Below are 27,959 nucleotides of genomic sequence, written 5' to 3' on the forward strand. Positions count from 1 at the left end.
ATTGCAGCTGATCATCGAAAACAACGTGGGGCTGTTTCCTTAGCTAGTTCTCACTAGTCGACTACAGGAATTTGGGCCCTGAGAATTTTTTTTGAACACCCAAATCATGAACAAGTATCTTCCACAAATACTGTGTATCTCTTTCCTAAGCTACCATATTCCCTCTATCATAGCCCTAATCCCAAAAAATCACACCACATAAGAGACCCCGCTGTTCCTCATGAATTCAGTGCATACTTTACTTATTCTAAATGCCGTCAAGGCTAGTTCCATTAGCATTAGCAATGCCATCTTTCAAAAGCTAAGGGCTTGAAAATAAGCTAACAAATTTGGTCCTAATTTTTAAATACCCAGAGTTCCAAGAGCATTGTATACTTTTTAAAATACTTTCACAAGATCATCTCACAGGAAGCTCATTTGAAGCAGACAAAGCAGGTATTTATTAGTCCCACTTAAGACAAGTATTAATATGAAAAGGTTAAATAAATAACAGTTATTGCCAGAGCAAGGGCTAAGCAGCAGGTCTCTGAAACATTATGTATTTAGTCCAAACTCCATCATTAGCTCAATGTTTTTCTACTTCAACCAACCAGCCTTGCAATCACGTACAAAAGGTGACAGTAAAAGAGGGGTTTGGAAAGGGGAGAAAGCCCAAATAAGCATTCCAAGTGGAAGTCCATCTGTTAAACAAATTCCGGTTGGAAGCCTATCACAGACCAGGCACTGTTCTACACACTGTGGCTTCAGCAGTGAACTAGACAAGGTCCTGGCCCACACAGAGCTTGTGTTCCAGTGAGGGAGAGAGAAGATGTACAAATATATAATATAGTATTCAGAAGTAACAACTGCTGTCAAAAGAAATGTCATTTTCACCTATACATGGAATCTTAAAAAGCCAAACTCATCAAAACAGAGGAAAATGGTGATTGCCCCAAACTGGGGGTTGCCGGAATAACAGATGTTGTTTAAAGGTACAAATTTGCAACCATAGATAAGTCGTAATGATCTAATGTACAGCATAGTGAAATCAACAAGGGGGGACCTCAGAAAACCTGGTATTACTTTCTGGAGGGTCGGCCCCTTGTAGTACAGGCTTCCCCTGCTAGGTGAGTGTTCTAGGAATCCATCTGTATCAGCGTACCAGCTGACCTTGTGAGAGACGGCATTCAGCTTCAGTGGGTTTTTTTAAGACTTTCAGGGCATCTGCCCATTTCATAATGGGAGATTTACAAGTGCACCTGCCCAGCCACGCTGAGTGTCAGCAGTTTTTGACCAAAAACATCATGACCCCTGTGCCCCACCCTCCCGATTCACTCAATCTCGCTCTGAGAGACTTTCCTTTTGGCTTCCCCAAATGAAAAATGTCCTCAAAGGGAAACATTTTGCCAATGTGGAAGAAGTGAAACAAAAAAACTGCAGAAGCACTAAAAGGCATCAAAAATGAAGAGTTCGAAAACTGTTTTGAGCAGTGGAAAAAATGTCTTGATAGGTGTATTGCATCAAATGGAGAGTACTTTGAAGGTGACTGAAGTTTCAACATGTAAGAATAAATACACAATTTTTTATAAATAAATTGTTTTTGGGGGGCCCCCACATGTATAATTATCAAACTTGCTAAGAGACTGAATTATTCCAACCACAAAAAAAGAAACTGTAATTATGTGATATGACAGAGATGCTAACAATGGCAATCATATTACAATATATAAATGTATCAAATCAATATGTTGTATACCTTAATTTAACACAATGTTATACGTTAAATATATTTCAATAAAAGAAAAAATGCAGGTTACACAACACTGCAAATATACTACTCTGGAATCCACCTAACCACCATTGAACCGTACACTACAAATTGTACAGTAAGTCAATCTCAATTATCCCTGTAAAGTTGTTTTTTTAAGTGCAGGGTAAGGAAATAATAAACAATGGGGTTGAGTATTAAACTTCACAATTTTTTGCTACTTTAAGCATTGAGCCGAGTGAAGATGGCAGATTGATTACAAACCCTCCCACTTGGCTCCCAGAATGCTGCCAGACTGCGCACTCTGGGTGACTCTGAGAAACTGGACCAGCCCAAGCAAGCAGACAGACCCACGGTACTGAGACTGGAGGTTCCCCCAACAGATGGCCCTCAAACATCACCCTACAGTATGGCTCCGAGTACAAGTACCCCTCCTCTTATTAAACTCAGTAATTTCTGCCCTGACCCTAATCACACACAGACAGCTAGAAATCTGAAGAAAGTTACTGACATGGAAGACAGTAAATCAAACCAAAATCCAACCAAAAAAAGCAATCCAAGGACACAAAGACTATGCAAGAAGGAAGGCTTTTAAAAATATTATCAACTGACTCAGAGAGAGAGAGAGAGATCTATGAAAGAGGGTATGAATTTGAAAGACTTCTAGAGAATAAAAAACATGAAAGCAAAAGTTTTAAAAAATAATTAATAGAATTGGAAAATAAAGTTAAGAAAAATCTTCCAGGAAGAACAAAGTCAAGAAGGATAAAAATAGAGGAAGGTGAAAAAATTAAGACCAGTTTAAGAGGTCTAACATCTAAAAAATAAAGCTGCCAGAAAGAGAGAAGAAAACAAAAGGTAAGAAAAATGACTAATGAGCCCTGACGTGTGTAGCCAAGTGAGTTGGGTGTCGTCCTCGCTGGTTCGATTCCTGGTAACAGCACATGCCTGGGCTGTGGGCCTGGTCCCCAGTTGGGGACACGTGAGAGGCAATGATCGAGTTTTCTCTCCCTCTCTTTCTCCCTCCCTTCCCCCTCTCTAAAAAATAAGTAAGTAAAATCTAAAAACAAACAATGACTAATGAAATTATTTAAGAAATTTTCCCAGGAATGAGTTTCCAGACAGAGTAGCTTAATGAGTCCCCAATAGAATGAATCATATGAAACCCACAACTTACAGCACTGAGAAATTTCAGAACACTGGGAACAAAAAGACAATTCCAAAAGTATCCAGAAAGAAAAAAAGTGGTCACATTAACACATAAGAAATCAGAATACCTTCAGATTTCAACAGTAAGACAATGCCAGAAGGCAATGAGGCTTGCTCCAAAATTCTGAAGGAAATTTTCCAACTGAGAATTCCATAACCAGTTTAATTCTCAATCAAATGGGAATGTAAAATAAAGGTGTCTTCTGTAATATCTCAAAACGCTTATCTTCCACAAGCTCTTTCTCATAATCAACTCTGCAAAAATAAGAGTAAATCTGAAAGAGAAACACAGGAGACAGAAGACAGGAGAAAGGTAAAGGAATCCACAAAATCCAGTTCAGAGGGGTGCCAGGAGGGCTCTCACGTGTGTCCCAGACCCAATGGACAGCCAGGGGCGTCCAACTCATTTTCACCAGGGGCCACATCAGCCTCATGGTTGCTTTCAAAGGGCCGAATATAATTTTAGGACTGTACAAATGTAACTACTCCGTAACTAGGAGCAAGGAGCTCAGCGCTGCTGCCAGGTAGGAACAAGGTGCTGGGCCAGGTAAAACAAGGTGGAGGGCGGGATTCGGCCCACGGGCCTTGTGTTTGCCACCGTAACTACTGGTTCTAGACAGCCCAGGGCCTATGAGCAATTCAAAATCCCCAGGGATTTGTACAATCAAAAAGTAATTTAAATACATCTTTTGGTTAATAATCAAAGTACAAAAGAATGTGAAACTGAAATATAGTTTGTCAACTGAACCATAAAAAAGAAAACTTGGAAAAAGAAAAAGTCCAATATCCAATACTGAGGTAAGTGAAACTGATATAAATGTAACTATTCTGTATAACAAACAATAGATTGATACAAACCTTTTAGAAAGCTATGTAAAAAAACACTGAAGAAATTATATTGTTTTACCCAGGAACTGGCTTCCTGGAAATAGGATGTAACTAAAGAAAGGGAAAATGCTATGAGGCAAGAAAACAGTCACTATCTACATAACCAGTTATGAACAACCCATTTAATAAAAAGGGGGATGACTAGTAAGTAAATCGCATTATATCAATTCCATAAGAGCCCTATGAAATTAGTTAAAGTGTTTGATACTTTTATATTTAATTAATTCATTAATTTTTTTTAAACAAAGAAAAATATCAAGTAAAAACCACTCATTATCCTGGCACTAAGAGAAAAACCACAGCTAAACCTGATACATGTTTTCTCCTACATGACAACACACTTTTTTAGCAGAATTCGAGTCGTATCATATGCATAGTTTCATTTTGAAATATTTAGGATGTTTGCAATATTTAATGATGCCACAATAAGCATCACTATGCAAATCTCAGATTATATTATTAGGAGAACTAGTAAGTTACTAAGTATGAACAGTCTGCTAATTTGTAATTCATCAGTGAGTATGAATATGACTTGTTAAATTTTTTTAAGACTGAAAATTTTAAAAACTGCAATAATGAATAGAACATATGTGAACAAAAAGAGAATATACAGGTAATTGTTTTCAAAATTTCATTTAATGTTGTAGCCATATTGTTTTACAACTTAAATTACTAATCCCATGGGCTAGCTTCATGGAAACCATTGTGTTCAGATCTCAATTCTCAGTACAGAACCCCTGAAGTGTCACACCAAATAAAACATCTCTGACCCCTAACTAAATTCTTAATATTTCACTCCAGAGATAACACAGTACCAATTCTGACCTACATACTAATTATCTTTCAGCAGAAATGCTGTTCCCAGTCACAATGTTCCTTTCCTTTTAAACTTGCTTTTGTTTTAGCTGGGACCCTCAATGTATCATCTTAATCCAGTTGAAGGGTATAAGAGAGCCCATTATAACATTCTCCCTATTTGTTCATGCTGAAAATTTTTCATAAAACAGATTTTTAATTATATTCATTTTTTAAAGTGTAGCAAAGGGATGTTGCTAAGAAAAGCCATCTTAGCCCTGGCTGGTGTGGCTCAGTGGATTGATTGAGCGCAGGCCTGCGAACTAAAGGGTCGCAGGTCCAATTCCCAGTCAGGGCACATACGTGGGTTGCAGGTCAGGTCCCCAGCAAGGGGCGCACGAGAGGCAACCACACGCTGATGTTTCTCTCCTTCTCTTTCTCCCTCCCTTCCCCTCTCTCTAAAAATAAACAGATAAAATCTTTTAAAAAAGTCATCTTATTTTTAAGTATCCCTATTATTACAACCATGCATTATTTTCCATAGCAGTATGATAATCAAATATCCCAAAACACTACCAGATTCATACCTACTAAGAGGAGTAACAACATTCAATTTAAAATTCAAAAATTATTTTGCTTAAAGTACCACATGCAGATACTCCAGGAGATCACCATGTGTGGGGAAGATGACAGACTGATGATATACAGGGATACCAAGTCGGAGGCAAGGGAGACTATACGAAAACATGGGGTCCCGTAATACTCCAAGACCGATTCCAGCAGGGCCGGGGCTGGGGGGAGTGAGAAGACAACTACAGCCTTTAGTGGATACCGTTTCGCCACTTTTTTCTCATCTACAGCACTTATGCCCAGTTCCTTACCAAAATTCTAAATGAAACGTGCATGACTGACTCCAAATAGTCAGTGTTTTGTTCGCCTACACTTGAAGTAGCACAGTGGAAAGGATATGCACAAGGAAATCAATTTCAACGACAGGCAAGTCTGGTTTCCCATCCCATCTCGGCCACCAAACTGTAATGGGATGATCGGCAAAGTCCTGGTCTCTGCCAAATGGGGATAACAGTGTCTACCTCTTACTTAGCATGGCATCTGACGTCCTAAGCATTCAGTAAGAATGAATGGACAGCTGGGTGGTATTGCTGTGGGGATTAAATGTGGAAAAGCTCACATCACTATACTAGGACTCAGTAAATGGCAGCAGCCCTCCCTTCCCTTTCCCAGGGCTCAGTACCAGCCATGTTCTCATCTGCTGGGGTTCTGCTCCCCCTCAAGAGATAACCCATTCCCATGGAGTCAATGTTGTTATTGTTTTTTATAGGGTTTCTTGGGGTTTCCGTTAGTCTTTAATATAACTCCAACTCTTTACTAGTAAACAATGATGTAAGTACAAAACACCCAAACATGATACCTACCTATCAGCAGTTCTGAACAGTCACAGCGATCACACTGTCGGAAGAGCGGTCACTGACACTTTAAGGAAACAGGGTCTACCCTATTTCAGTGAATTCATGCTCTGGCCATTGAAAGGAAGAGGTGAGGTTTATTTTTGCGCAGTGTCCCCACCCCAAAACCAGCTTTCTTCTCTCTCCTTTACCTGGCATTTTAGAAAGCTGTTCATTTTCCTTTTATGTTAAAGGTTCTATAAGATCTGAAATAAAATTAACTATATGAGTCACAACATTTCTGGCTTAACTTTGCTAGTTAAGTTCCCTCAGAATTAGCAATTTATAGAAAATTAAATGTTAAGAGAAGTTAGAACCCTTGCATACCAAAAAGCACCACTTTGAGTTCACAATCCAGGGCTCTGTGGTACAAAGTGCCTATGAGCAGCTTCCTATCATATACTGAGACCACAGAACTTCCCTGGAGTATAGATCTGTTGTCGGCGTAAACTGTAGTCACCGTAGGCTTCTCTCATAGAATATTCTGGATGCCAAGAACCTCGGTCGAGGGAGGACTGTTCAGGTCATAAATAAAGGGCTTCTGGCCGTTAGGATGGCAGTCTACCAAGACATCCCCCAAAGAAGCATCAACAGAGAAATCACCCACCAGTGCTTCGAACTTGAGTACCTTTAGTTGAGTTAAATTCTTATTAGTATGTTTTTCCAAAATATGAATTTCATGTGCCTATATATTAGCAACATAGATGTACTTTTTATCAGGTGAAATATTGATACCATTTGCCAAATCAAATCCTTCTGCTACCACTTTAACTTCATCTGGACTATAGCAAACATTTGTTCAGTGTAAGTTCAAGTAAGAAAGGATCAGAGAAACAGTGGTCACGGGAGGCAGAGAAATGTGCAGGTGCAACAGCTATGGTATCATTCACACTTGGAAGAAGCTCATGTTCCATTGTTCCTAGGTGCAAAAGAGAATTATCTTCTTCACATTTAAAAATTTCCATTGTATTCTTGAATTCTGGTTGGTTTCCACCAAGAGGTAAACTGCTGTCGCCTATGAAAGTGCTGATACCACGTGGATTAAACACGCCAAATTAAACCCCCGGCTGATTCTAAATTTCAGTGTCCTCGGGTTTTTTCATCTTTTAGATCCATCACTAGTATTCCTCCAGGCATATCTGGTGCAAAACTGTGGTCCTGGACACTGAAGACCCACAGTAAAGAAGGCCAGACATTGGGAAATATGTCACTATCCTCAGAGTCAGCTTCGATGCAGTTTAGGTCTACAGATCCTACTCCACTGGAGGCTTTAAGTTGATTCCTGAGTGCCAGGAGCCTCTCGACCAGCAGCACCAGCACTATCCCCAGCAGGTTCAGACCCACCAGCTGCCCCATGGCACAGGAACAGCGCCCTTCACTTGGGTCTGGCAGGGTAGCACTGTGGGCGGTGCCCAAGTCCGGCTCGGGACACAGGAGGCTGTGTTCTGCCTCACCTCCAGCTTCAATGAGTAGTCTTTAAGGAATAAATTCCAAATTCCTATTTCTAGAGTGACAATCTAATCTGGTATCAATAAAGTTTTGTCATATTCTCCCCGGAATTAGCTTCCCTTCTAAAATTCTTTTTTCTCAACCAATCAACCAAAACTAAGCACCTGGTATGAGTTCTATACTGTGGTAGGCACTATGAATTAAGAATATAGAATCCCAGCCTCAAGAACTTTTGCCTACTTAGAAATAATAAACTGACATGTGAAGCAATAAATAGAAAGTAGTAAGCTATTAATTCCACTTATCAAACAGTTATTTAACTGGAAGTTCAACTTTATGTATAAACAGCCAGAGAACAGTTTAAAAAAAAAAAAAAAAAAAGGACAGCCACAATAGACGTAGTAACGATAGCACAGACACACTGTTGGGCTAATTATTCACCTCTAGGAACTTACCATAAGGAAATAACCCTAGAAGAGGAAGGAGATGGAAGAGTTGACTGAATAAAAGATGCTCACTGAAGCATTAGGTATAAAAGGGAAAAATCAGAAATAACTTTATAATTTTAACAATAGAGGAGCATCCAGCATCTGTTTTGACCAATGCCCTGGATGATATATTACACAACATTAAAGTATTTGGGAACATTTCCTAACATTAAAAAATATGGACATTATATGACATGGAAAAATATATTAAAAAGTGTATCCAGCATCTAACAGTGATGGCATTAAACAAGAAAGTATGCGCGGAGAAATGGTAAGTAACAAAGCAAAATGGATTCTATGGATGGTGGGATTGTGATTTTTTTTGTTTGTACTTTCCTGAACTTATCAGACTATCCTCAATGAGCAGGTATTATTTATATTTTAAAAACTTAATAAAGGTGTAAAACATTTTAAGAATATACAATTCTCATGTATTTTTAACTTTTTTAAAAATCTCCACCCAAGGATATGTTTGTTGATTGTATTTTTAGAGAGAGAGAAACATCGATGTGAGAGAGAAACAGTGATCGCTTGCCTCCTGTAGGTGCCCTGGCGGGCGATCAGACCTGGACCTGTTGCGGTGTTCGGGATAACACTCCAACCAACTGCACAACCCGGCCGGGGCCAAGTCTCATATGAACAGAGCAGAATTCTTCACGTGGAGCCCAGTGGCTCCTCTTTTCTTCATTTATTCATGAACCTGACTCTTCTCTAGACACTAAGATTACAGCAGTAAATAGGGTATGTTTCATAATATCATGTGACAGCAGAAGGAGTGGCCATTCAGGCTGACAGGTAGGCACAGTGCCTGCAGCCCTCAATATTTGGGGGTCACATGAAAGTGGTTTTAATTGTTTTCAAAATCAGAAGGAACATATGAACTGTTAGACTGAAGAGAATGTTTTAATATATAATATTAGTGTATCTTTATATCAATAGTCATAAAATATAATTTTTAATTTTTTTTCAATTTTTAAATTATCTTATTGTTGTTCAATTACAGTTGTCTGCATTTTCTCCCCACCTCTCTACCCCACCCCAGCTAAACCCACCTCCGTCCCCTGCCTGTACTCCCCCTCTTGGTTTTGTCCATGTGTCCTTTATAGTAGTTCCTGAAAACCCTTCTTCCCTCTATCCTTTCCACCCTCCCCTCTGGCTATTGTTAGATTGTTCTTAACTTCAATGTCTCTTGGTTATATTTTGTTTGCTTCTTTCTTCTGTTGATTATGTTCCAGTTAAAGGTGAGATCATATGGTATTTGTCCCTCACCGCCTGGCTTATTTCACTTAGCATAATGCTCTCCAGTTCCATCCATGCGGTCGCAAAGAGTATAAGCTCCTTCTTTCTCTCTGTTGCATAGAATTCCATTGTGTAAATGTACTACAGTTTTTTGATCCACTCACTTGCTGATGGGCACTTAGGTTGCTTCCAGTACTTGGTTATTGTTAATTGTGCTGCTATGAACATTGGGGTGCAGAGGTTCTTAATTTTTAATACTTTTTTATGAGGGAAGGTATGTACAAAGGCAAAAGTGCCACAGGCTCATGAAAGCCATACTGTGGCCCCATCACTCAAGCTGAGGACCAAAAATAAAGAAAAAGCCAGCAATTCAGATTTGGGAGAGTATTTCAGGTACAGAGAGAAGTTGGTGCAAAGGTCCTAAAATGAGATAACAAACTAATAGCATGTATGGGAAATGTAGTAATATCACAAAGGACTGGTCTGAATCACATTTAAGAATAAAGACAACTTTCTATAAAAAAACATATAGGGAATACAACAAGTATTGCACCAATCTTGATATCTAGTGGAGACAATATATTCTAATTATTTCCCACTTTTTTATTTTTTATTTTTTTATCCTATCACCCGGAGACATGCTCACTGATTTTAGAGGGAAGGGAAGGGAGGGAGAGAGAGAGGAGACAAAAACAGCAACGCGAGAGAGAAACATTGACTGATTGTCTCTCATACACACCCGACCGACACCAAGCCTGCAACCTACGTATGTGCCTTGACCAGTAATCAAAACTGCGACCTTTCAGTGTATAGGACAATGTTCAACCAACTGAGTCACACCAGCCAGGGCACTTCCCCCTTTCTTTCATCTAAGCATAAGCATTCCCAAACAAACAACTTTTCAAATATTTAAAAAAAAATTTTTAACAGACAACTTGAAACACAATTAAGAATATAAATGGATTTAGAAATTTAACCAAAGAGAGGAAAGATCTCTACACTGAAAACTGTAAGACAGTGATGAAAGAAATTAAAGATATAAGTAACAGACACAAATAAGTGGAAAGATTTCTTATGTTTATGGATTGGAAGAATTAATGTAATTAAAATGTCCATACTATCCAAAGCAATCTACAGATTCATTGCAATCCTCAAAATTCTGATGGCAGTTTTCACCAATATAAAACTAAAATCCAAAAATTCATATGGAATCACAAAAGATTCTGAATAGTCAAACCAATCTTGAGAAAGAAGAACAAGGCTGGGGTCATCATACTCCTTGATTTCAAATTATATTACAAAGCCATACTAATCGAAACAGCATGGTATTGGCATAAAAAGACACAATGGAATAGAATCAAGAGCCCAGAAACAAACCCACATATACACTGTCAACTAATCTATGTCAAGTGCACCAAGTGTACAGAATGGGAAAAGGCTAGTTTCTTTAATAAATGGTGCTGGGAAAACATGCAAAATAATGAAATTTAATCCTTGTTTTATGCCACAGGCAAAAATCAACTCAAAATCAATTAAAGACTTAAACATAAATTCTAAAATGGTGAAACTTCTAAAAGAACACATATGGGATAAGCTCTTTGATTTTGGTCTCAGCAATGACATTTTGGATATAACACAAGTATAGGAAACAAAGGCAAAAATAAACAAGCAGGACTACATCAAATTTCTACACAGCAAAAGAAAAACAAAATAAAAAGTTTACCCATGAAATAGAAAAAAAATGCAAACCACTATTTGATAAAGGCTTAATATCCAAAATATGTAAAGAATTCATATAACTCAATAGAAAATAAATAAATAACTTAATCAAAAAATGGGCAAAGAACCTTCATAAACATTTTTCTAAAGAAGACATACTAATGTTCAACCAGTATATGAAGAGGTGCCCAACATCACTAATCATCAGGGAAATGCAAATCCAAAAACCAATTGTCACATCTGTTAGAATAGTTATTATCCAACAGACAAGATAATAAGTATCGGCGAGGATGTGTTGAAAAGAGAACCCTTGTGCACTGTTGGTAGGAATATAAATTGGTGCAGCCACTACGGGAAACAGTATGGAGCTTCCTCAAAAAATTACAAATCGAGCTGCCATATATGATCCAACAATTCCACTTCTGGGTATATATACACAGGAAATGAAACCAGCATCTCAAAGAGATATTTGCAATTCCATGTTCACTGAAGCATTATTCACAATAACCAAGATATGGAAATAATCTATGCATCTGTCAGCAGATGAATAGGTAAAAAAAAAATGGAGTATATTTGTGTACAATGAAATATTATTGTATACATAAAAGAAAGAAATCCACTTGAGACAACATGGATGAATCTAGAGGGCATTTTGCTAAGTGAAATAACCCAGACAAAGACAAATACAGTACAATCTCACATATATATATATGTGCAATCAAAAAAGGCAAACTCATAAAAACAAAGTAGAAAAGTGGTTGCCAGGGACTGGGGCGAGAAACAGAGAGATGCGGGTCCAGGGGCACAAAGCTTCAGTTAACAGATGAGTAGGTTCTGGGGACCTAATGCAAAGCAGGGTGACTACAGTTAACAACAATATACTGTACACGGGAAATTTGCTGAGAGTAGTTCGTAATTGTTCTCTCGGCAAAAAAAAACAAAAACAAAAGTATGTCAGGTAGGTAATGGATGTTAATTAATTTGATTGTGGTTATTACTTAATAATGTACATATATATCAAGCCATCACAGCATACACCTTAGGTATATACAATTATTTGTCAATTATACCTCAATAAAGCTGGTTAAAAAAACACATCATATAATAAGTAGGTGAAAAAGGAGGCATTACTATAGGATCAGAGAAAATTTAGGGGAAACACAACCTCCTTCAAATATCCCAAGAATGGAGACTGGAACAGTTCCAAGGACTGGAAGAGATGTTCTAAGTTACTGCGGACAGAAATGTGTCCTAGGAGAGAAAAGTTACTTGGACGCAGATTTCCCCATAATAAAAAAACTGTTCTAACTCCTCAAAGTGTTTAATGGTTGACAGTGTAATGAAATAGGGGCACCTGAGCATTAGTGAGAGGACTGAACACGGGGATAATCAAGGTACTATCCATCCCAGCAATCCTGAATTGCACAGAAGTGCTCAAATGAAAGTAGAGGTCTTCTGCAAGTTAGGCTCCCTAGAGAGAAGGTGAGATGGAGATAGCAGGGAGGGAAGTGTGTAGGGGAGTGCTCTCCGGATCGTCCCTGTAGGAGCAGGGAAGGAAGCAGAAGCAGAGAAGTTAGGCTATGATGACATCATAGCAGGGCCTCAGCCTACCCCTTCAGAGTCAGGGCAAGAGAGTTGGCCGGACCTTTATACCACTTCATCTGCCAGTCCCTGAATGCAGACTGCACCCAGGAAGGGGTGTAAACCTGGAAAACCAGACTCCCTTCAGCTGAGAGCTAACAGCTGAGAACCGCAGGCTGGCACATGACCAGCGGCAGGTGGGATCTGGGAGGTGCAGCACCCACTACAAAACCTTACATAAAATTTCTGCGTATCGATTGTTTCAGTAGGATGACACACATCAAATCCCAAAACCAGCCTTTGGCACTTCCAACAGTCTGCTGCAAAATATTCAGTAGCTCATTGGCCTCACTAGGAATAGCACAGCACACAAATATTATTACATTTACAAATGAAACTTTTAAAAACTACTTTCATTCTTACTACAGAAAGATCCTATCCCACTCTCCACAGCCGAAGTTTAGATTCTAAATGTACGAATCTTCACCCCACAGCATTATGGTTGTGTAAATTTTGAAGTTCAATCCCCAAGATTAACCATTAATATTCAAATTAAATGGAAAGCCAAATATTTTTTAAATCCTTCCCTCCCCTCCACAATGTAAACAATTAATGTACTCACCCACAGAAAACATGTTAAGTGTACATGCATTCAAACTCCACTGATTATCTTCTAATTGATAGGCTTTAACTGTGCTTATTCCCTCCTGCTATTAATATTAGGGCAACTTATTTATAAAATTATTTGTACCACACATATGACATGTAAATATCAAATCATGAGACTGCCATAAGTCTAAACTGAAATTCAAGTTCAATATAATGAAATATAATCAAATTCATACATGAAAATAAAATTTAACATACTCTCTAAATATGTGCATACTTGAGGAGTAATTATCAATTCCTTTATATTTCAATTACATACTCTTGAAAAATAGGTAATCAACATCTAGTCCTCTCCAATCAGAACAGCTGGATTTTCAACAAATGTCAAGAGTAATTTACTGTGCTTGGGTAAAATGCTGCTAATGGAATATACTCAGTTATGATAAATATTACAAAGTCTTTCCTTTTGCTTATAAAATTTATATTTACACTACAGAAAAAAAAAATTAGGTGTTATGGATATAGGCAAGCAGAGCCTGACCTCAAACCGAATTATCTACCTCTCTGGTGACCAGAATGATCCATTTTTAGGGGGAAAAAAAATAGCTTACAATTTACTACAGAAAGACTAAGAAAATATGCTGTACTCATGTGAAGGTAAAGTAGCTCCTTGTAATTTATCTCTGAAATTCCTCTAAAGCTCTGACAGAAGGGAAACAATGTGGAAAAGTAGACCTAACCTGCCCGTCAAAACAAAATCGCTAAGTTCAGGAATATTTAGAGAAGCCAAATTAAGATCAATGGAGCAATAAAATAAAAGGGCATGTTGTTTTGAGCCAGTAGAGTTTGTGGTAATTGTTACAGCAGCAATTGAAAACTAATACAATTGCCTATATTGAAGTCTATCTCTTGCTAGATATTAAGAGTTATGCCTTACACATTTTAATGTGTTCTGTTCAAAGCTTAAGCAAGGCTCTCTGTACAAATCTGACCCTCAATAATACCTTTCGAATGAATGAAATCTTGTAAATCCCCTCAGTGCCTTCACTAGAGGAAGAATTATATTAGAACCACTCTAGATCGAATTTCTTTAGTAGGGCTCTTTGTCACAAACCCAGAAGCTACAGACCCCCACATTTTTATTGTATTGCTCATTGATCTCAATTTGGCTTCTCTAAATGTTCCTGAAATACAAAAACCTCTATAAGGTTGTTTCTTAAATGAGGACTGATTTTCTAATAGCAAATAAACTGAAGTATCTAATTACACTAAATTGTTCAATGCCTACTAACTTAACATTGAAGGCTCAGGTACTATTTTTGGTTCCCAGTGTTCGCTGGGCGAGTCCGAACTCACCAGCATCCCCTGTGGACAACGGAGAGGGTCCACTGCACAGGTGGCAAACAAGAGGCCTGCGGGCCGAATCCGGCCCTCCACTTTGTTTAATCCAGCCTGGCGCCTTGTTTCTACCCGCCGCAGCACGTAGCTCTCACTTAATTGTTAAGAAGTAGTTACATTTATACAGGCCTAAAATTACATTTGGCCCTTTGAAGGCAACCTTCAAGGCTGATGTGGCCCCTGGTGAAAATGAGTTTGACAGCCCTGGTCTACTGTGTAAGGAGAAAAGCAGAGATCATTTTATTCTTTACTTACTGTTATTATTATTTTGGCTGTTCATTTGACTCATACATTTCCTATTTTTCCAATAAATGAATCTTCTTCTCAATACTTTTTTGCCCTCATCCCACAGAAACCTCCGTCTGTGACAATGTTTAAGATCCTGGAGTTGATCTGTATTACCTCCTAATTTCCCAGTGTACGCACAAACTTTGTTGCCTTTCTTCCAGATCACTCAATTTGTCTTTAATCATAACCATTTGATTCTCAAACCAACCTATTTATGTTTTATGTTCAATCATATTTTACACTTCCATGAAGTTTGTTGTTTAAGTGATCTTTTTTCATAGCAGGCTACTTTTATTTAATATATTCACTATCTCAAACTTCTCAGAAGAGACCAGCTAACATGTTTTTTTAGCTTTTATATTCCCCCAGTGTCTGCTTACTACTCTGGGTCTTTTCTTTCATCCTGTTTTCCTGAATGGTCTAATGATCCTTTAATATTCACTCATACTTAAGAATAAAAGACTGGGCCCTGGTTGGTGTAGCTCAGAGGATTAAGTGCAGGCCTGTGAAGAAAAGGGTTGCCGGTTCAATTCCCAGTCAGGGCACAGGTCTGGGTTGCAGGCCAGGTCCCCGGTGGGGGACCCATGAGAGGCAACCACACATTGATGTTTCTCTCCCTCTCTTTCTCCCACCTCCCCTTCTCTCTAAAAATAAAATCTTTAAAAAAAGAATAAAAGACTGGGTCAATCAACAAGGGCAACTAATGCATGCTTCCTCTCTAGTACTGGGACTCTCCTTGGGGAGGGTCAAATACAGGTTGTACGCAGAGTATCAGAGGTATCCAGTGATGGAGTTTGCTGAGTTTAGGGTATGTAAGTGGGGAGCAAGCAGAAAGGCAGGTTGGAAGAAAAACATACAAACCTGCCAAAATAAAGTCTTTCCTCTAGCAGCAAAGGACTTCAGTAGATACTGCCCACCGTTTTCCCCAGCACCTTTCTTGTTGGGGGTGTCCGTGGTGACCTTCAACTCTACTCTGCTGCTCCCTCAGATCCCTAAACTCTTATGAGGAATGCTTTCAAGACAGATGTTTACTTTCTTGACAAGCACAGATCCTAGTTCTTAGCCAGGGGCTCATTGTTGTAAGTGGAATACATCAATTTCCTGGCTTTTGCCCCAGGGCTCCTTCCTGTTGGTAGTTGTTAGTCACTGTAAACTCTGCTTTTACTTCTGTTTTCTTTTGCACCTGTGTTCTGGGTTATGCTTTTTTCTTTTCGTTTTTGTTTTCATTTTGTCGGTCTAATCCCATCTGTTTTTAGTTTTCTAGAAATTCTTCCTAACTTTTGGTCTAGTGAAGATAGGTACCTTTTCTAGTTTTCCAGTAGTATTACAAATTCTTTTAATGTCTATGTTTTGTTATTTTAAAGGATTTTTGGTAAGAGGGCAGCTAGAAGCACTTGTTCAGACTTGCCATTTTACTCCAAAAATAGTTTGTTCTCCTGAATTCTAAATGAAATGTTCCTTTGTAATTTAAACTGTTCTATTCAAAGTACCATCAACTAGCACTCTGCTAAGAAAATGAAAATTCATTCTTCTCACTCCTTGTTTATTGGTGAACAAAACAGTAAGCAAGGGGTAAGAATGAGTTTTCATCCCTTGTCTAATTCATTAAAAAAAAATGACTAAAACCCAGTTAAACAAGGTTAAGTACCATGAAAAAAGTGACATGTAATCTATTTTTCAGAGACAACAAACACATATACATAAAGTCTGATGGGAAAGGCAGTTCTAGAGAAATAAATAGTAATTTCTCCAGATTTCAAATAAGATATATTCTTTCATTTACAAGGACTCAAGAGTGTGATCCAATAAAAAGGCAGTTACAATAAATCTAAAGCCACAACGGATGTAACAAGTTTGATTTTTCAAACTAGATTCAATATCCACATCGAATGCCAGGTCAACAGGTATCCCGTGAGTATGTCACATAAATCTTTAAGAAAGCAAAAAGGAGAAAAGATGTGGCCTTTGTGTTTTAACAGAAAACCTGAATGGGAAAAAACACATATCCAAAATAGTTTCCACACTCATACATAATGACAGGTACTAGGAGAGGCACCTTTTTCAGCTCTTAAAGACTTGCTGTAGAAACTCACAGCTACAGTGGGGGAGAGGAGAGAAGCCAATGCAGGCTGAGTTAAAAAAAATAATAATAAAAACTACTGTTATTTTAGATTGTTTTAATAGAAGTATTGAGACTATACCAGAAAGTACGTAGTAGATAATACTTACAGCTCCAATCCTGGCAAGGGAACTACTCTTTGGCTCACATGAAAATTCAGAATATTTGACAAATCCAGCCCAATATTCCCATTTAAAAGCAGTCAGCTGGAGCCAGTGACATGATACAGGCATGCCTCAGAGATACTGCAGGTTCAGCAAAACGACTTATCCTTTTGCTAGTGGAGGAGCTTGCCTTCAGTTTGTAAAAGACGCAACACCTGCGAAGCACAACAAAGCAACGCCCAAGAAAGGAGGGTGCGCCTGCAAACGGCAGCAACGGCTCTATCAGGAGGAAAATCAGAAAAAGCCCTGATCTGATCTGTAGCTCCTGCCATGTTATAAATACCCCCACAATGAATGGTTTTAAACCCAATGTGAAGTTCAGAGTGGGGAAGAGACGCAGAGTCAGCTCTCATGAGCCACCTCTGACATAGCACTGGCTGGAGCCAGGTGTGGCTGCCCCTTGCAAAGGAGTAGAGGCCTTCTGTTCTCCAGCGTTCCCACGGCTCCCTACAGTTTTACACCTGGTCACCTCACGCACTTGTTACCAGTCTGCCTTACTCCCTTCAGACCCAAGAACTCTTGGACAAAAATCACAGTTGGTGGCAGTCCTAGGAACACTATACTAAATTTGGCCACTTGCAAAACTCAATGGTTGGTCTGAATGTACCATCTTACAGGACGGACGCTAAGGAGCCAGGTGGGTGGAAAAGACACCGACTTTCACATGAGTTTAGAAGACACCCAACAAAGAATGGTCGCTGGTACTGAACGGAGAGGAACATGCTGAGAGGCAAAGCGGTCATCCACAAAGATATGTATCGTCAAATGAAAAAAAGCAAATACTTCGCCCAAAGTTTCTTGACTGTATTTTCAACTGAATTGTAAAGGACATTAAAATAGCTCATAGCACTTTCATGTGTATTAAAGGAAAGCATGGGTTTCTAAAGGTAGAGTAATATTAGTTTAAAGGAAACACAATAAATCATCCTCAGTGTTAAAGAGCTATTTGGTGGAAGAATCTATTTTCAGCATCCATTATGCTAATTACAAGCCATTATTTTCACCAGCGGAGATCCATTTCTAACCTTTATTATGTTAATTTCATCTGATATAAAAATAGCGCAGACATTTGTAATAGCCTTCTTATTACATGCCAGGTATCTACCCTGGGAGGCAAACTTTAATTAAAGCAGCTGACCATACCTACACTGTCTTAAAGATGCACATAATACTATCCCACCTTATGTTTTATGCAACTTTTTTAAAGGAAAATAGATTGAGACGTATTTTCAACGTCATTGTTCATGGAAAATAACTGAAGACACAAAACATACTATTAGTGACTCCAACCTTGAGAAAGGGCAGTAAACCCTCAGTCCTTGTTTAAAAATCAAAAGGCGGCTTGGGAACAAGGAGTCAGAGAAGGCAGCTCCCCAAGACCTTCTGATGTCTTGCCCTGGAGGCCTCTGCATTACCCAGCAACAGCTGATGGACTGACGGATCGCTATTCTGATGATCGCAGCATATGACTGCACGCGAGGGCATGGGGTTGGGGGGCGGCACATCAAGCTTCTTTTCGTTGTAAACATTTTAACCTTGAGTTAGGTATTCAACTTCTTCGAGCTTAATTTTTTTCTGATACCCACTCCCACTCAGCCCACTGCAAATATTCTTGTTATAACCACCAAATAAAATGTTTTGCAAATAAAACGAAGAATTATCAAGTGGAATAGAGCACTCTTTTGAATTTGTACATTATTAGGAAGAGTGATAATCGCACTGAGTCATTTTTGCTAGTGCTAAATAAATTATTTCTTAGAGATGAGCCTTTCACTCCAGTGGTTTACTTCATTTCCAACAGATATTTCAATATTAAATGCTGATCATACACACCAAATGGTACATGCTTGGAATATAAAGCAATATGGAACAGGATCCTTGCCTTGAACACATCTCGAGTCTAATGTAGACTCATCGTGTCTTGGGTCAAGTCCAACCACCCACCCAATTCTCCTCTGTGGTCATCTTGTCGCTACTTGAACACTTTGGCAATGAAGAATGGGAGCAGAGATACTCTCCTTAACTGGGGTACTTACTGGAAACAAAAGTTCAATACAAAGAGAAGGTCTGTGGCTGTGTGTGTGTGTGACAGAGAGAGAGAGAGAGAGAGAGAGAGAGAGAGAGAGAGAGAGAGAGAGAGAGAGAGCGCGCGCGTGAGAGCCACCACCAACTGGGAGGCAGTCTCCCCAGCTCTGAGTACCTGCTTCTGCCCACCCTGAACATCTGCCTGAGGACAGACAGCTACTTAATGCTTTGAAAATGTTATTTCACTGCCCGGGAAATCTTTTCCAAGTGAAAACCCCTTTGCTGACTTATTAGTGGAGGTAGTATATATAGTTTTATTTTCTTTCGTTTGCATTTAAAATCAGGAGTCAAGCCTTCAATGCCCTCTGAGAAGGTAGAGAAATGAAGAGCTTAGACTTTTGGAGTCAGGATATCCTTAAGTAAATTATTTAAGGTATGTAAACCTTAGTTTCCTTATCTATAAAAGGGAACTAATAATAGTATCTACTGAATAGGGCCATTGTGAGAACTAAATGAGATAATTCCTAATCCTTAAACTGAGGCCCACAGACAAATACTCAGTGATCTGTGAGGAATTTTTACTTGTATTGTTATTTCAATGAGAATCTTTTTTAACAATCTGACATAATCATGTTCTGACTCATACACCTAGTGTATAACCAAGCACTGGCACACAATTTCAGTGAACGTGTTTGCATTTTTCTCTCATGAGAAAAGGAAAGAAACAAACCCAATATGAAACTGAGGCATCTTCACTAAGAGTTATGTCACCATAATCTGTACAATAAAATAGTTTCTAAGAGGTCACGAGATAAAAGTGGTGCGGAAGCCCTGGCCAGGGGGTTCAGTTGACTGGCGCACCATCCGATACTCCACAAGGTTGCAGGTTCTATGGCCCGTTGGGGTGCATAAGGGTTTCTCTCTCATGTTGATGTTTCTCTCTTCTCTCTCTCTCTCTCTCTCTCCCTTCCCCTCTCTCCAAAATCAATGAACACATCCTTGGGTGAGGATTTAAAAAACAAAAATAAAGTTCATAAATTGTGTCAAACGACACAGGGCAGTACAGGCACAATGACATTAAAGAATCACACCCTGGCTGGTGTGGCTCAGTGGAGTGAGAGCTGGCCTGTGAACCAGAGGGTCCCTGGTTACATTCCCAGTCAGGGCACATGCCTCCGTTGCAGGCCAGTCCCCAGTGGGGGGCACGGGAGAGGCAACCACACATTGATGTTTCTTACCCTCTCTTCTTCCCTCCCTCCCCCTCTCTAAAAAATAAAATAAACGAAATCTTTTAAAACAAAGAATCAAACGTGGCCCAGTAGCAGTGAGTGCTTAGAGGGAAGAAGGTGGAGTTGTAGCAGGTCGTCTCTATTGTATCGTGGCTTTTATGGGCTATAGTACATTATAAATTCATATTCTGGTAATGAAGTTATAAAAGAACTATAAGCATAAAGATGTAATGCCCCATTTTATCCTTCTACACAATCAACATTTTAATGAAGATAATTATATTGTGGTTATGAAAGAATATTCTCATTTGTAAGAAATACATATTTAAGAACTTAAGAGTAAAGAGGCATATCTCCCATTTACTCTCAAATGTTTCAGGAAAAATAACACACACATCCCTCTGGGTGTGTGTGTGTGTGTGTACACAGTAAGTCCTCACTTAACATCATCAACAGGTTCTGCCACTTTAAGTGAAACAATGTATAACAAAACCAACTTTACACAAGCTAACTGATATAAGCAAGAATTAGGCATCTCATAAACATTATAACAAAATGTTAGACAAAACAAAATTATTCAAGGACTGTGTGTGTGTGTGTGTGTGTGTGGAGAGAGAGAGAGAAAGAATATGATAAAGGAAATGAGACATAATATCAACAACTGCTGAATCTGGGTAAAGGATACATCACAGACAAAGAATTAGTACACCTCATACCTAGAAGGATCTAGCCCCTCCTTCTTAAAGACACAGATACAGAAGGCCTCTAGGAATCCCATTAAACCAGTGGCTCTCATCTGGGGGAAGAGACCAGCATCAGAATCACCTGGAAAGGCATTTTCAGAATGCTTACAAATATCTTCCTCCTCTCTTTGAGAATCACTACTACTGAGAGCAGCTGGTACCCCTTTCAGCCATTTAGGATACAAAGGATAAAAATCACAAATGCAGTGTCCGAAGCTATCAAATTTGTCTACAAAGAATCAGATCAGTGTCCTCTCAATCACCCTCCACTAGACAGTCTCGATGGAGCCATGGCGGCAGCTAGGAGCACTCTTCAGGGAACAAGCGGGAGCTAAATAGGTTCAACCAAAGGGGACTGACCATTTTCTGGAGTACTGACTCTAGAAACCAGGAACAACATCAGCTTTGAATGGAGAGGAACTGCCTCTAATGGAGTAGTTATGTATGCTTACAATTGCTGTGCCAAGTCCACTAGTGCTCTTGAAACAGAACAATATAATGATGTCATTCCTGTCCAGTCACCGATAATTCCAGCATGTCTAGTACCCTGGGCTCAACGGCCCATGCGTTAGTCGAATCTTTCCAGTACATAAAGGGAGGAGCCAGAAAGAAGTTTATCAAACAAAGGAGATATAAACAAATCACGTTTTTCAACTGCAGGTTTGAAATCATCAGTGGATCCTAAAATCAATTTAATGAGTCATGACCCAACTTTTATTTAAATATAGTAAATGCAAGAATAAAACAGGTAAATCAAACTACACTGTGCAAAGTCAGCATAAATACCGTTTCCTGAAGCTTGTGTATCAGTTATGTCACTATATGAATGTAAGGGTCACAACGTCAATGTTTTTTCACTGTGCCGTAGTCAAAAATGTTTGAAAGCCACCATATCAGATACCAAGAGGAAAGGCAAGAGAGTAAAGGGGAAAGGAGAGGGGAAAGGGGGGCGGGGATCAGATGCAGCTCAAAGAAAAGCGCTGGCTAAATCGCCATAACCTGGGCACAGAGCAACTACTGGTTTCCCTTCCTGACACAGAGGCTGACAAAGTCACCGTGATCCTGAAGAACTCAATCCGAGAAAACAGTGTGAGTGCAACTGATCCGCGTGTTACCATTAATCGGATAGGACAGGAAAACTTTCCACACATGTGGGCCTCGGTCCCCATGATCATAAAAGCTTGCGCTCTTAGGAATGCTTGACTCAGATGGAATATGGTAATTTATGCTTTGTCAATTAGTCAGCTTTCAGCCGTCTTCACCGAACAAGGTGTTAGGGAATTTCTAGGAGCAATAGCACCGCCTGGAAAAGCTGCCTTCTCTTCCTGTTCCCCCTAAGTCACTCATTCCTAGAGTTTATTCAGCTTTTTCTTAGTGTATACATACTCATTAGACCAGATCAAAAGTACTATCCCCCTCCACCAAAATCCTCAAAAACAAGCGGAAGAAAGTCCCAAGAAAGATGCCTGTAATCATTATATTAACATATTGGCAACATTTGTAAGAGACTTTTCTTGCTGTGGTGCTCTCTTAAATGTATTCTAAGTGAGGAAGTCAGAAGTTACAAGAGGCTCTTATAATCAGAAGATACAAGAACAAAATCTGTACCAAAAATAAAACATTGTGTAAGCATCACAATAAAATGAAGGATCGTGTTAAAGATGCACAAGGTGGTGTTTTAAACGTGGGTGCAAGTGCCCTGCCCTCAGGTTCGGTCCAACTCTGACTACTAAAAACAGAGCTGGAAACAAGGCAGGGTCTTCCCAGCACCAGCGTTAGCGATCACTGAAAGGAGAGATTCCTCAAGCCCAAGGAAAACTGGCAACCTCATGTTGTATTTTCATTAAGTACCTTCCAGGATTACCCTGGACGCCGATTAAATCAATGTCTCATGAGCAGTGGAATGATTATTTTAAGTAAATTTATTCCTTCTAGGCCATCCAGATAAGTGACTATTGTGTTACTACAAAACCACCATTTCACTATTGACTTTAGCTCCACAGTGTACTATTGAGATATGTCTTTTATTCTCCACTAGTAGATATAACGAAGCCTTAAGGCCATCAGGTATTATATACTCAAGTCCTATTAGGTACTGTTCTCTTCAAAATGCTAAAACAATAACATCTTCAAAAATGCCGAAGTTTTCGGTTCTCCATGAGCAAAAGAAAAGAGAATCATTTAGGTCACCTACATGAGTTGGGAAACTGATCTCAACTACTAGAACATTTTTCTGTTTGGAATCAGACACCCAAATCAGATTACATATACAAGACTTTTTAAAGAGTTGAGGAGAATGTTAAGTGTGAGAGCAATTTATAACAAAAGCTAAAACAGACTTAATCTACAGCAAAGAAAGCTGAATCGAGCTCAACAAGCCCAAATAGGTCTTAAGAAATGTACTTGAGAGACTGAACCTAATGCTCAACTTTGTCTGTGAACTACATGAGTTTCGCATACTTACATTACTAAGTAATAGAAAATACAATGAATGCCTGGTTTTTGAGCTCTGTGCTCCTAAGAGCGGAGCACACAGCCCCACAGGAAAAGTTTTTCAAAAATGTTGCCTACATGTTAATAATAACAAGTATAGACATCTTTGTACTTTTTTTCTCTTTAGAAGTAAAAAATGATCCCAAGAAGCTGAAACCAGAACAAAGGGATTTCAGGATTATGACAGCCCACTCCTGAGCCAATTGGAATCACCGGAGTCCAAAGAAGAATATTCCAGAATAAAGTCTACTTTATGGTCACTCTAACCTGTTATATGCATATAGCTGTCCCTCTGTACGCACAGGGGATCGGTTCCAGGACCCCTGTGGATACCAAAATTTGAGGATGCTCAAGTCCCTTGTGTAAAATGGAACAGTATTTGCACATAACCTCCACACAACTTCTATCTGTACATTACTTAATGCTATGTGAACAGCTGATATTACTGCATTGCTTAGAAAATGACAAGGAAAAAAATCCTGTGCATTTTCAGTAGAGACCCAACCTCATAGGCCTAACTACAATGTAACATTTTTTCCGAATATTTTCCATCCGTGGTTGGCGGTATCTGCAGTTGGGGAACAGGAAGAGAGAGAGAGCCAACTGCACATCCTTACTCTACAAAACACTAATGGCTGTGTTCGACACAGGAGGAAAGTAAGAGTTCCTCCCTCCCTTGGAAGTATCATTCTGTTTTTATGAGAACCACTCTCCCAGACTGTGGGCTCCACAGAGGCCCTGCATCTACGCCACCAAGTATGCCCAGACCCCCCTTCTGTGCATTTAATAGCCAGAAGTGTCTATACTCTGTAAGGTCATAAGCTCCATGAAGACAGAGACTGCCCCTGTCCATCCGTATATGCCCCTGACACATAAGCACTCAAGTGTTGCTCCGTGAAGTGGAAACTACACAGGCCTCCGACCTGAAGAGAGTAATCCCGAAGCTGGGCTCTAGGAGAGAACCTGAGAAGGTAGCAAAAAAGACAAGAAACTTACTCTCCACACTCAGGCCACAAAGGGCTACCGCCCTGAGGTCATTCCTTCTATTTTTCATTTGTACAAACAGTAATGTCTTTTAATAATCCTAACTAAACATGAGCATTGTAAAACAAATTCAAAAGTCTTATATAAAAACTTCTAAATTAACTACATTAACGTTTAACAAAGTTTGAAACTAACTATTCAAGTCATTGCAACTTCCTGCAATCTTAGAGGCACAAAGGAGTTTTCTGATGTTAAAAGAAGTCTACAACCTGAGCTGCTTCTCCCGAGTTCAGTGTGCTTGGGAATGACGTTGAACAGCCCTGAGCTTCAATTTCCTTAGGAAGGAATAATCATACCTCATTGTTGGGTAGTTATATCCTCCCAACAATCAAAAGCTAAAAAAATATAAATTACAGAAGAGGTCAGAAAAACAACCTTAATGTTATCTCATGCAATCACTAAAGATAATCTTGAGTGGTGGGGGGGGGAGATGAAGACACACTGATAACACAGCAAGACACTAGTAATAAAGAATAAATCGTATCAGAGAGCTGACAAGGTACCAAGAGGAAAGAGGGCAAAGCAGTCCCCACTCCTTAGGAGTTGAGAGCTAAGGTAGGCACTATCCACACGACAGCCCATTTAGTCCTCCCAAACACTCTGCCAGTAGGTATTGTTTCATGTCACTAACGAAGAAACTGAGGCTTGGGAGAAAAAAACATCTTAACAGCTAGTAAAAAGGCAGACCTTACATTTTTTAAGGACTTGTATTTCCAGCTGTCAATTCATTAGCAACTAAACTGGAAAGGCGCTCATCTTCCAGAACTTATTATATATAAATGCTCAACCTCATATATATTTTTGTTCTTAGTATTTTAATGCTTAGGGAAAAAATATGCAGCCTTGTTGCCACATAAAACAGTTATTCTTGCAAATATGGTTCAGTAAGCAATTTTAACTTTGAATAGAACTTTAAAAATAAAAATAGCTCTGGTGTGGTTCAGTGGATTGAGTGCCAGCCTGCAAACCAAAGTGTCACCAGTTCAATTCCCAGTCAGGGCAGATGCCTGGGTTATACCCCCCAGTTGGGGGCACGCAAGAGGCAAGTGATCAATGTATCACTTGCACATCCATGTTTCTCTCCCTCTCTTTCTCTCTCCCTTCCCTTCTCTAAAAATAAAATCTTTTACAAATAAAAATACCTTAGGATGAACAGGAAAATCACTTTAACACATTACAGAACACTCTTCCAATGTCAATGTTCATTCTCCTTTTGCCCCTCCCCCACCACATTAATGAATGTTTTTCCCCAAATACGTGCTCTCTCTCAGCTATGCGAAAGGAATTTTCACAACTGTTTTTCATTATGGTACGTACTGTACACTTCCAATGACAGGAATGATCTTGGAGGATTCCTCTCCATCTCTAGTTCTCTGATGGTCAATTAGTCTATCAACCAACACATATTTATCTAAACTTCTAGACACTCCTCCTCCACTCCAGCCCCTACTGAAAGGACCTGGGAAGGAAAGGACTTCCTGGAGTTAAGTACTTAAGCCCCAGGATCCAAAGATAACATTTAAGATTTACATGTTCTGGCACTTAAAAATAAAATGAAAGATGCCAAGCTGTTATCTCTAAGAAAACAACCAAAGTTAACAGCACACAGCCACACAAAGCCATGTAGAGAACGTGTAATTTTGCGATCATGCAGGAGACTAGGGGGCGTAGTAAAAATGATGTAAAATAGACTCCTCACTTACGTTTTTCATCATCAGCATGCACCAGAGATGCTGCCCTTGACAAAACATCCAACGGCGTCTCCATTCCTGGCTAGAGCCTAAAAGGAAAACCAAAGAGAGAAATAACAGAATTTAAACAAAATTCAAAAAGACACTTTTAAGAATACTGGTCATTAACAATTGGAATGATTCCCCCACAAAATGCAGATCACTCTCCTGATGATGAAATTCTTCCCATTCTGGGAAGAAACTGAATGGACTAGGTTCGGGAGCACACAGAGACAAGGCTTAAATTCCATTCCGTCTACTATGCTAAACCTTGCTGTTCCAGGAAGCAGCTCCTGTCAGAAGTAAAAGAAGGGATATTGTGAATATTCATGCTCATGTTATTTGTGCTTATGTTTACGTGTGTGCATAATAACATGCCTGTACAGACATACCCACTAAAAAATAATTTTCGGAACAAAGGCAGTTCTATGAACATAGCATTACCACCAGTCTGAGATTTTTGTTGTGCTGGTAGTGGTAGTTGGTTTATTAGTTTTAACAACAATTACTAAGATTGAACCATTCTGTTATCTCACCTCTTTTAGCTGAGAGAGACTCTGCATGACCTCTGCAGCTTAATGTGTGCAGTCTGCTCATGAAAAGTTGTGTGTGGATTCCATCGGTGAGTCAAATGGCATTTCAAATCCCACAGGAACCTTTATTTTAAAATGTCACATTTTGTAGTGTACGTACTATCACCACCACCTATTACCAATTTATCTAGCACCATGATTTTATTTTTTTATTTGCTTTTGTTTAGATTTTCTTTACTTATTTTTAGAGAGAAGGGAAGGACAAAGAGAGGTAGAGAAACATCAGTGTGTGGTTGCCTCTCGCACGCCCCCTACTGGGGATCTGGCCTGCAACACAGGCATGTGCCCTGACTGGGAATCAAACCTGCGCCTGTTTGGTTTGCAGGCCTGCGCTCAATCCTCTGAGCTACAGCAGCCAGGGGTCTAGCACCATGTTTTTAAATAAGCCTGTATTTTTATTTATTTATTTATTTTTTACAGAAAGGGGAAGGGAGGGAGAAAGAGAAAGAGAAACAACAATGGATGAGAGAAACATCTACCAGTTGCCTCTTGCCTGCTCCCAAATTGGGGACCTGGCCTGCAACCCAGTCATGTGCCCTAACTGGGAATTGAACCTGTGACATTTTGGTTGACAAGCGCTCAATCCACTGAACCACACCAGCAATGGCTGTATGTTTACTTTTAGTTGTTTTCTTAAATTACAGCATACCTATAAAAGCAAAAACAGCCAAAATTTTCAAGATGGCAGAAAACCTAGAAAACCAAGCTACCGTTGCCCAGTTTTCCTTCTCTGGACTTAAACACAGGCGCGTGCATGTTCACGTGCAATCGCCGGGAAAACAGACACAACTTCTTAGTTCAACTAAAAAAAATAAAATAAAAAACCTTAACTGCACCCCTTTAAAGATGCTCAGCATTTATCAGCATTCTTCAACATTTACTAATTACCTACTGTGTATGTGCAGTTACAAGATGTAGCAAACCAGCTTTCTTTATAATATTCATA

General features: G+C 39.3%; 1 protein-coding gene and 1 pseudogene across 3 annotated transcripts in view; both read right to left on the reverse strand.

The window, feature by feature from the left end:
- The window catches only part of VGLL4 (vestigial like family member 4), a 153,907-nt gene that overhangs the window by 112,105 nt on the left and 13,843 nt on the right, over positions 1 to 27,959 (reverse strand). For all 3 annotated transcript variants that reach the window (XM_024556430.3, XM_053929533.1, XM_053929532.2), the window contains exon 2: positions 26,394 to 26,470. In XM_024556430.3, coding sequence (XP_024412198.1) covers positions 26,394 to 26,457 — 64 coding nt within the window. In that variant the 5' untranslated portion in view covers positions 26,458 to 26,470. The remainder of the gene's footprint in view (positions 1 to 26,393; positions 26,471 to 27,959) is intronic.
- LOC112301128 (serum paraoxonase/arylesterase 2 pseudogene) lies at positions 1,363 to 9,036 on the reverse strand (annotated as a pseudogene).

The sequence above is a fragment of the Desmodus rotundus genome, chromosome 8 (genome assembly GCF_022682495.2).
Source record: "Desmodus rotundus isolate HL8 chromosome 8, HLdesRot8A.1, whole genome shotgun sequence".
Classification (NCBI taxonomy): domain Eukaryota; kingdom Metazoa; phylum Chordata; class Mammalia; order Chiroptera; family Phyllostomidae; genus Desmodus; species Desmodus rotundus.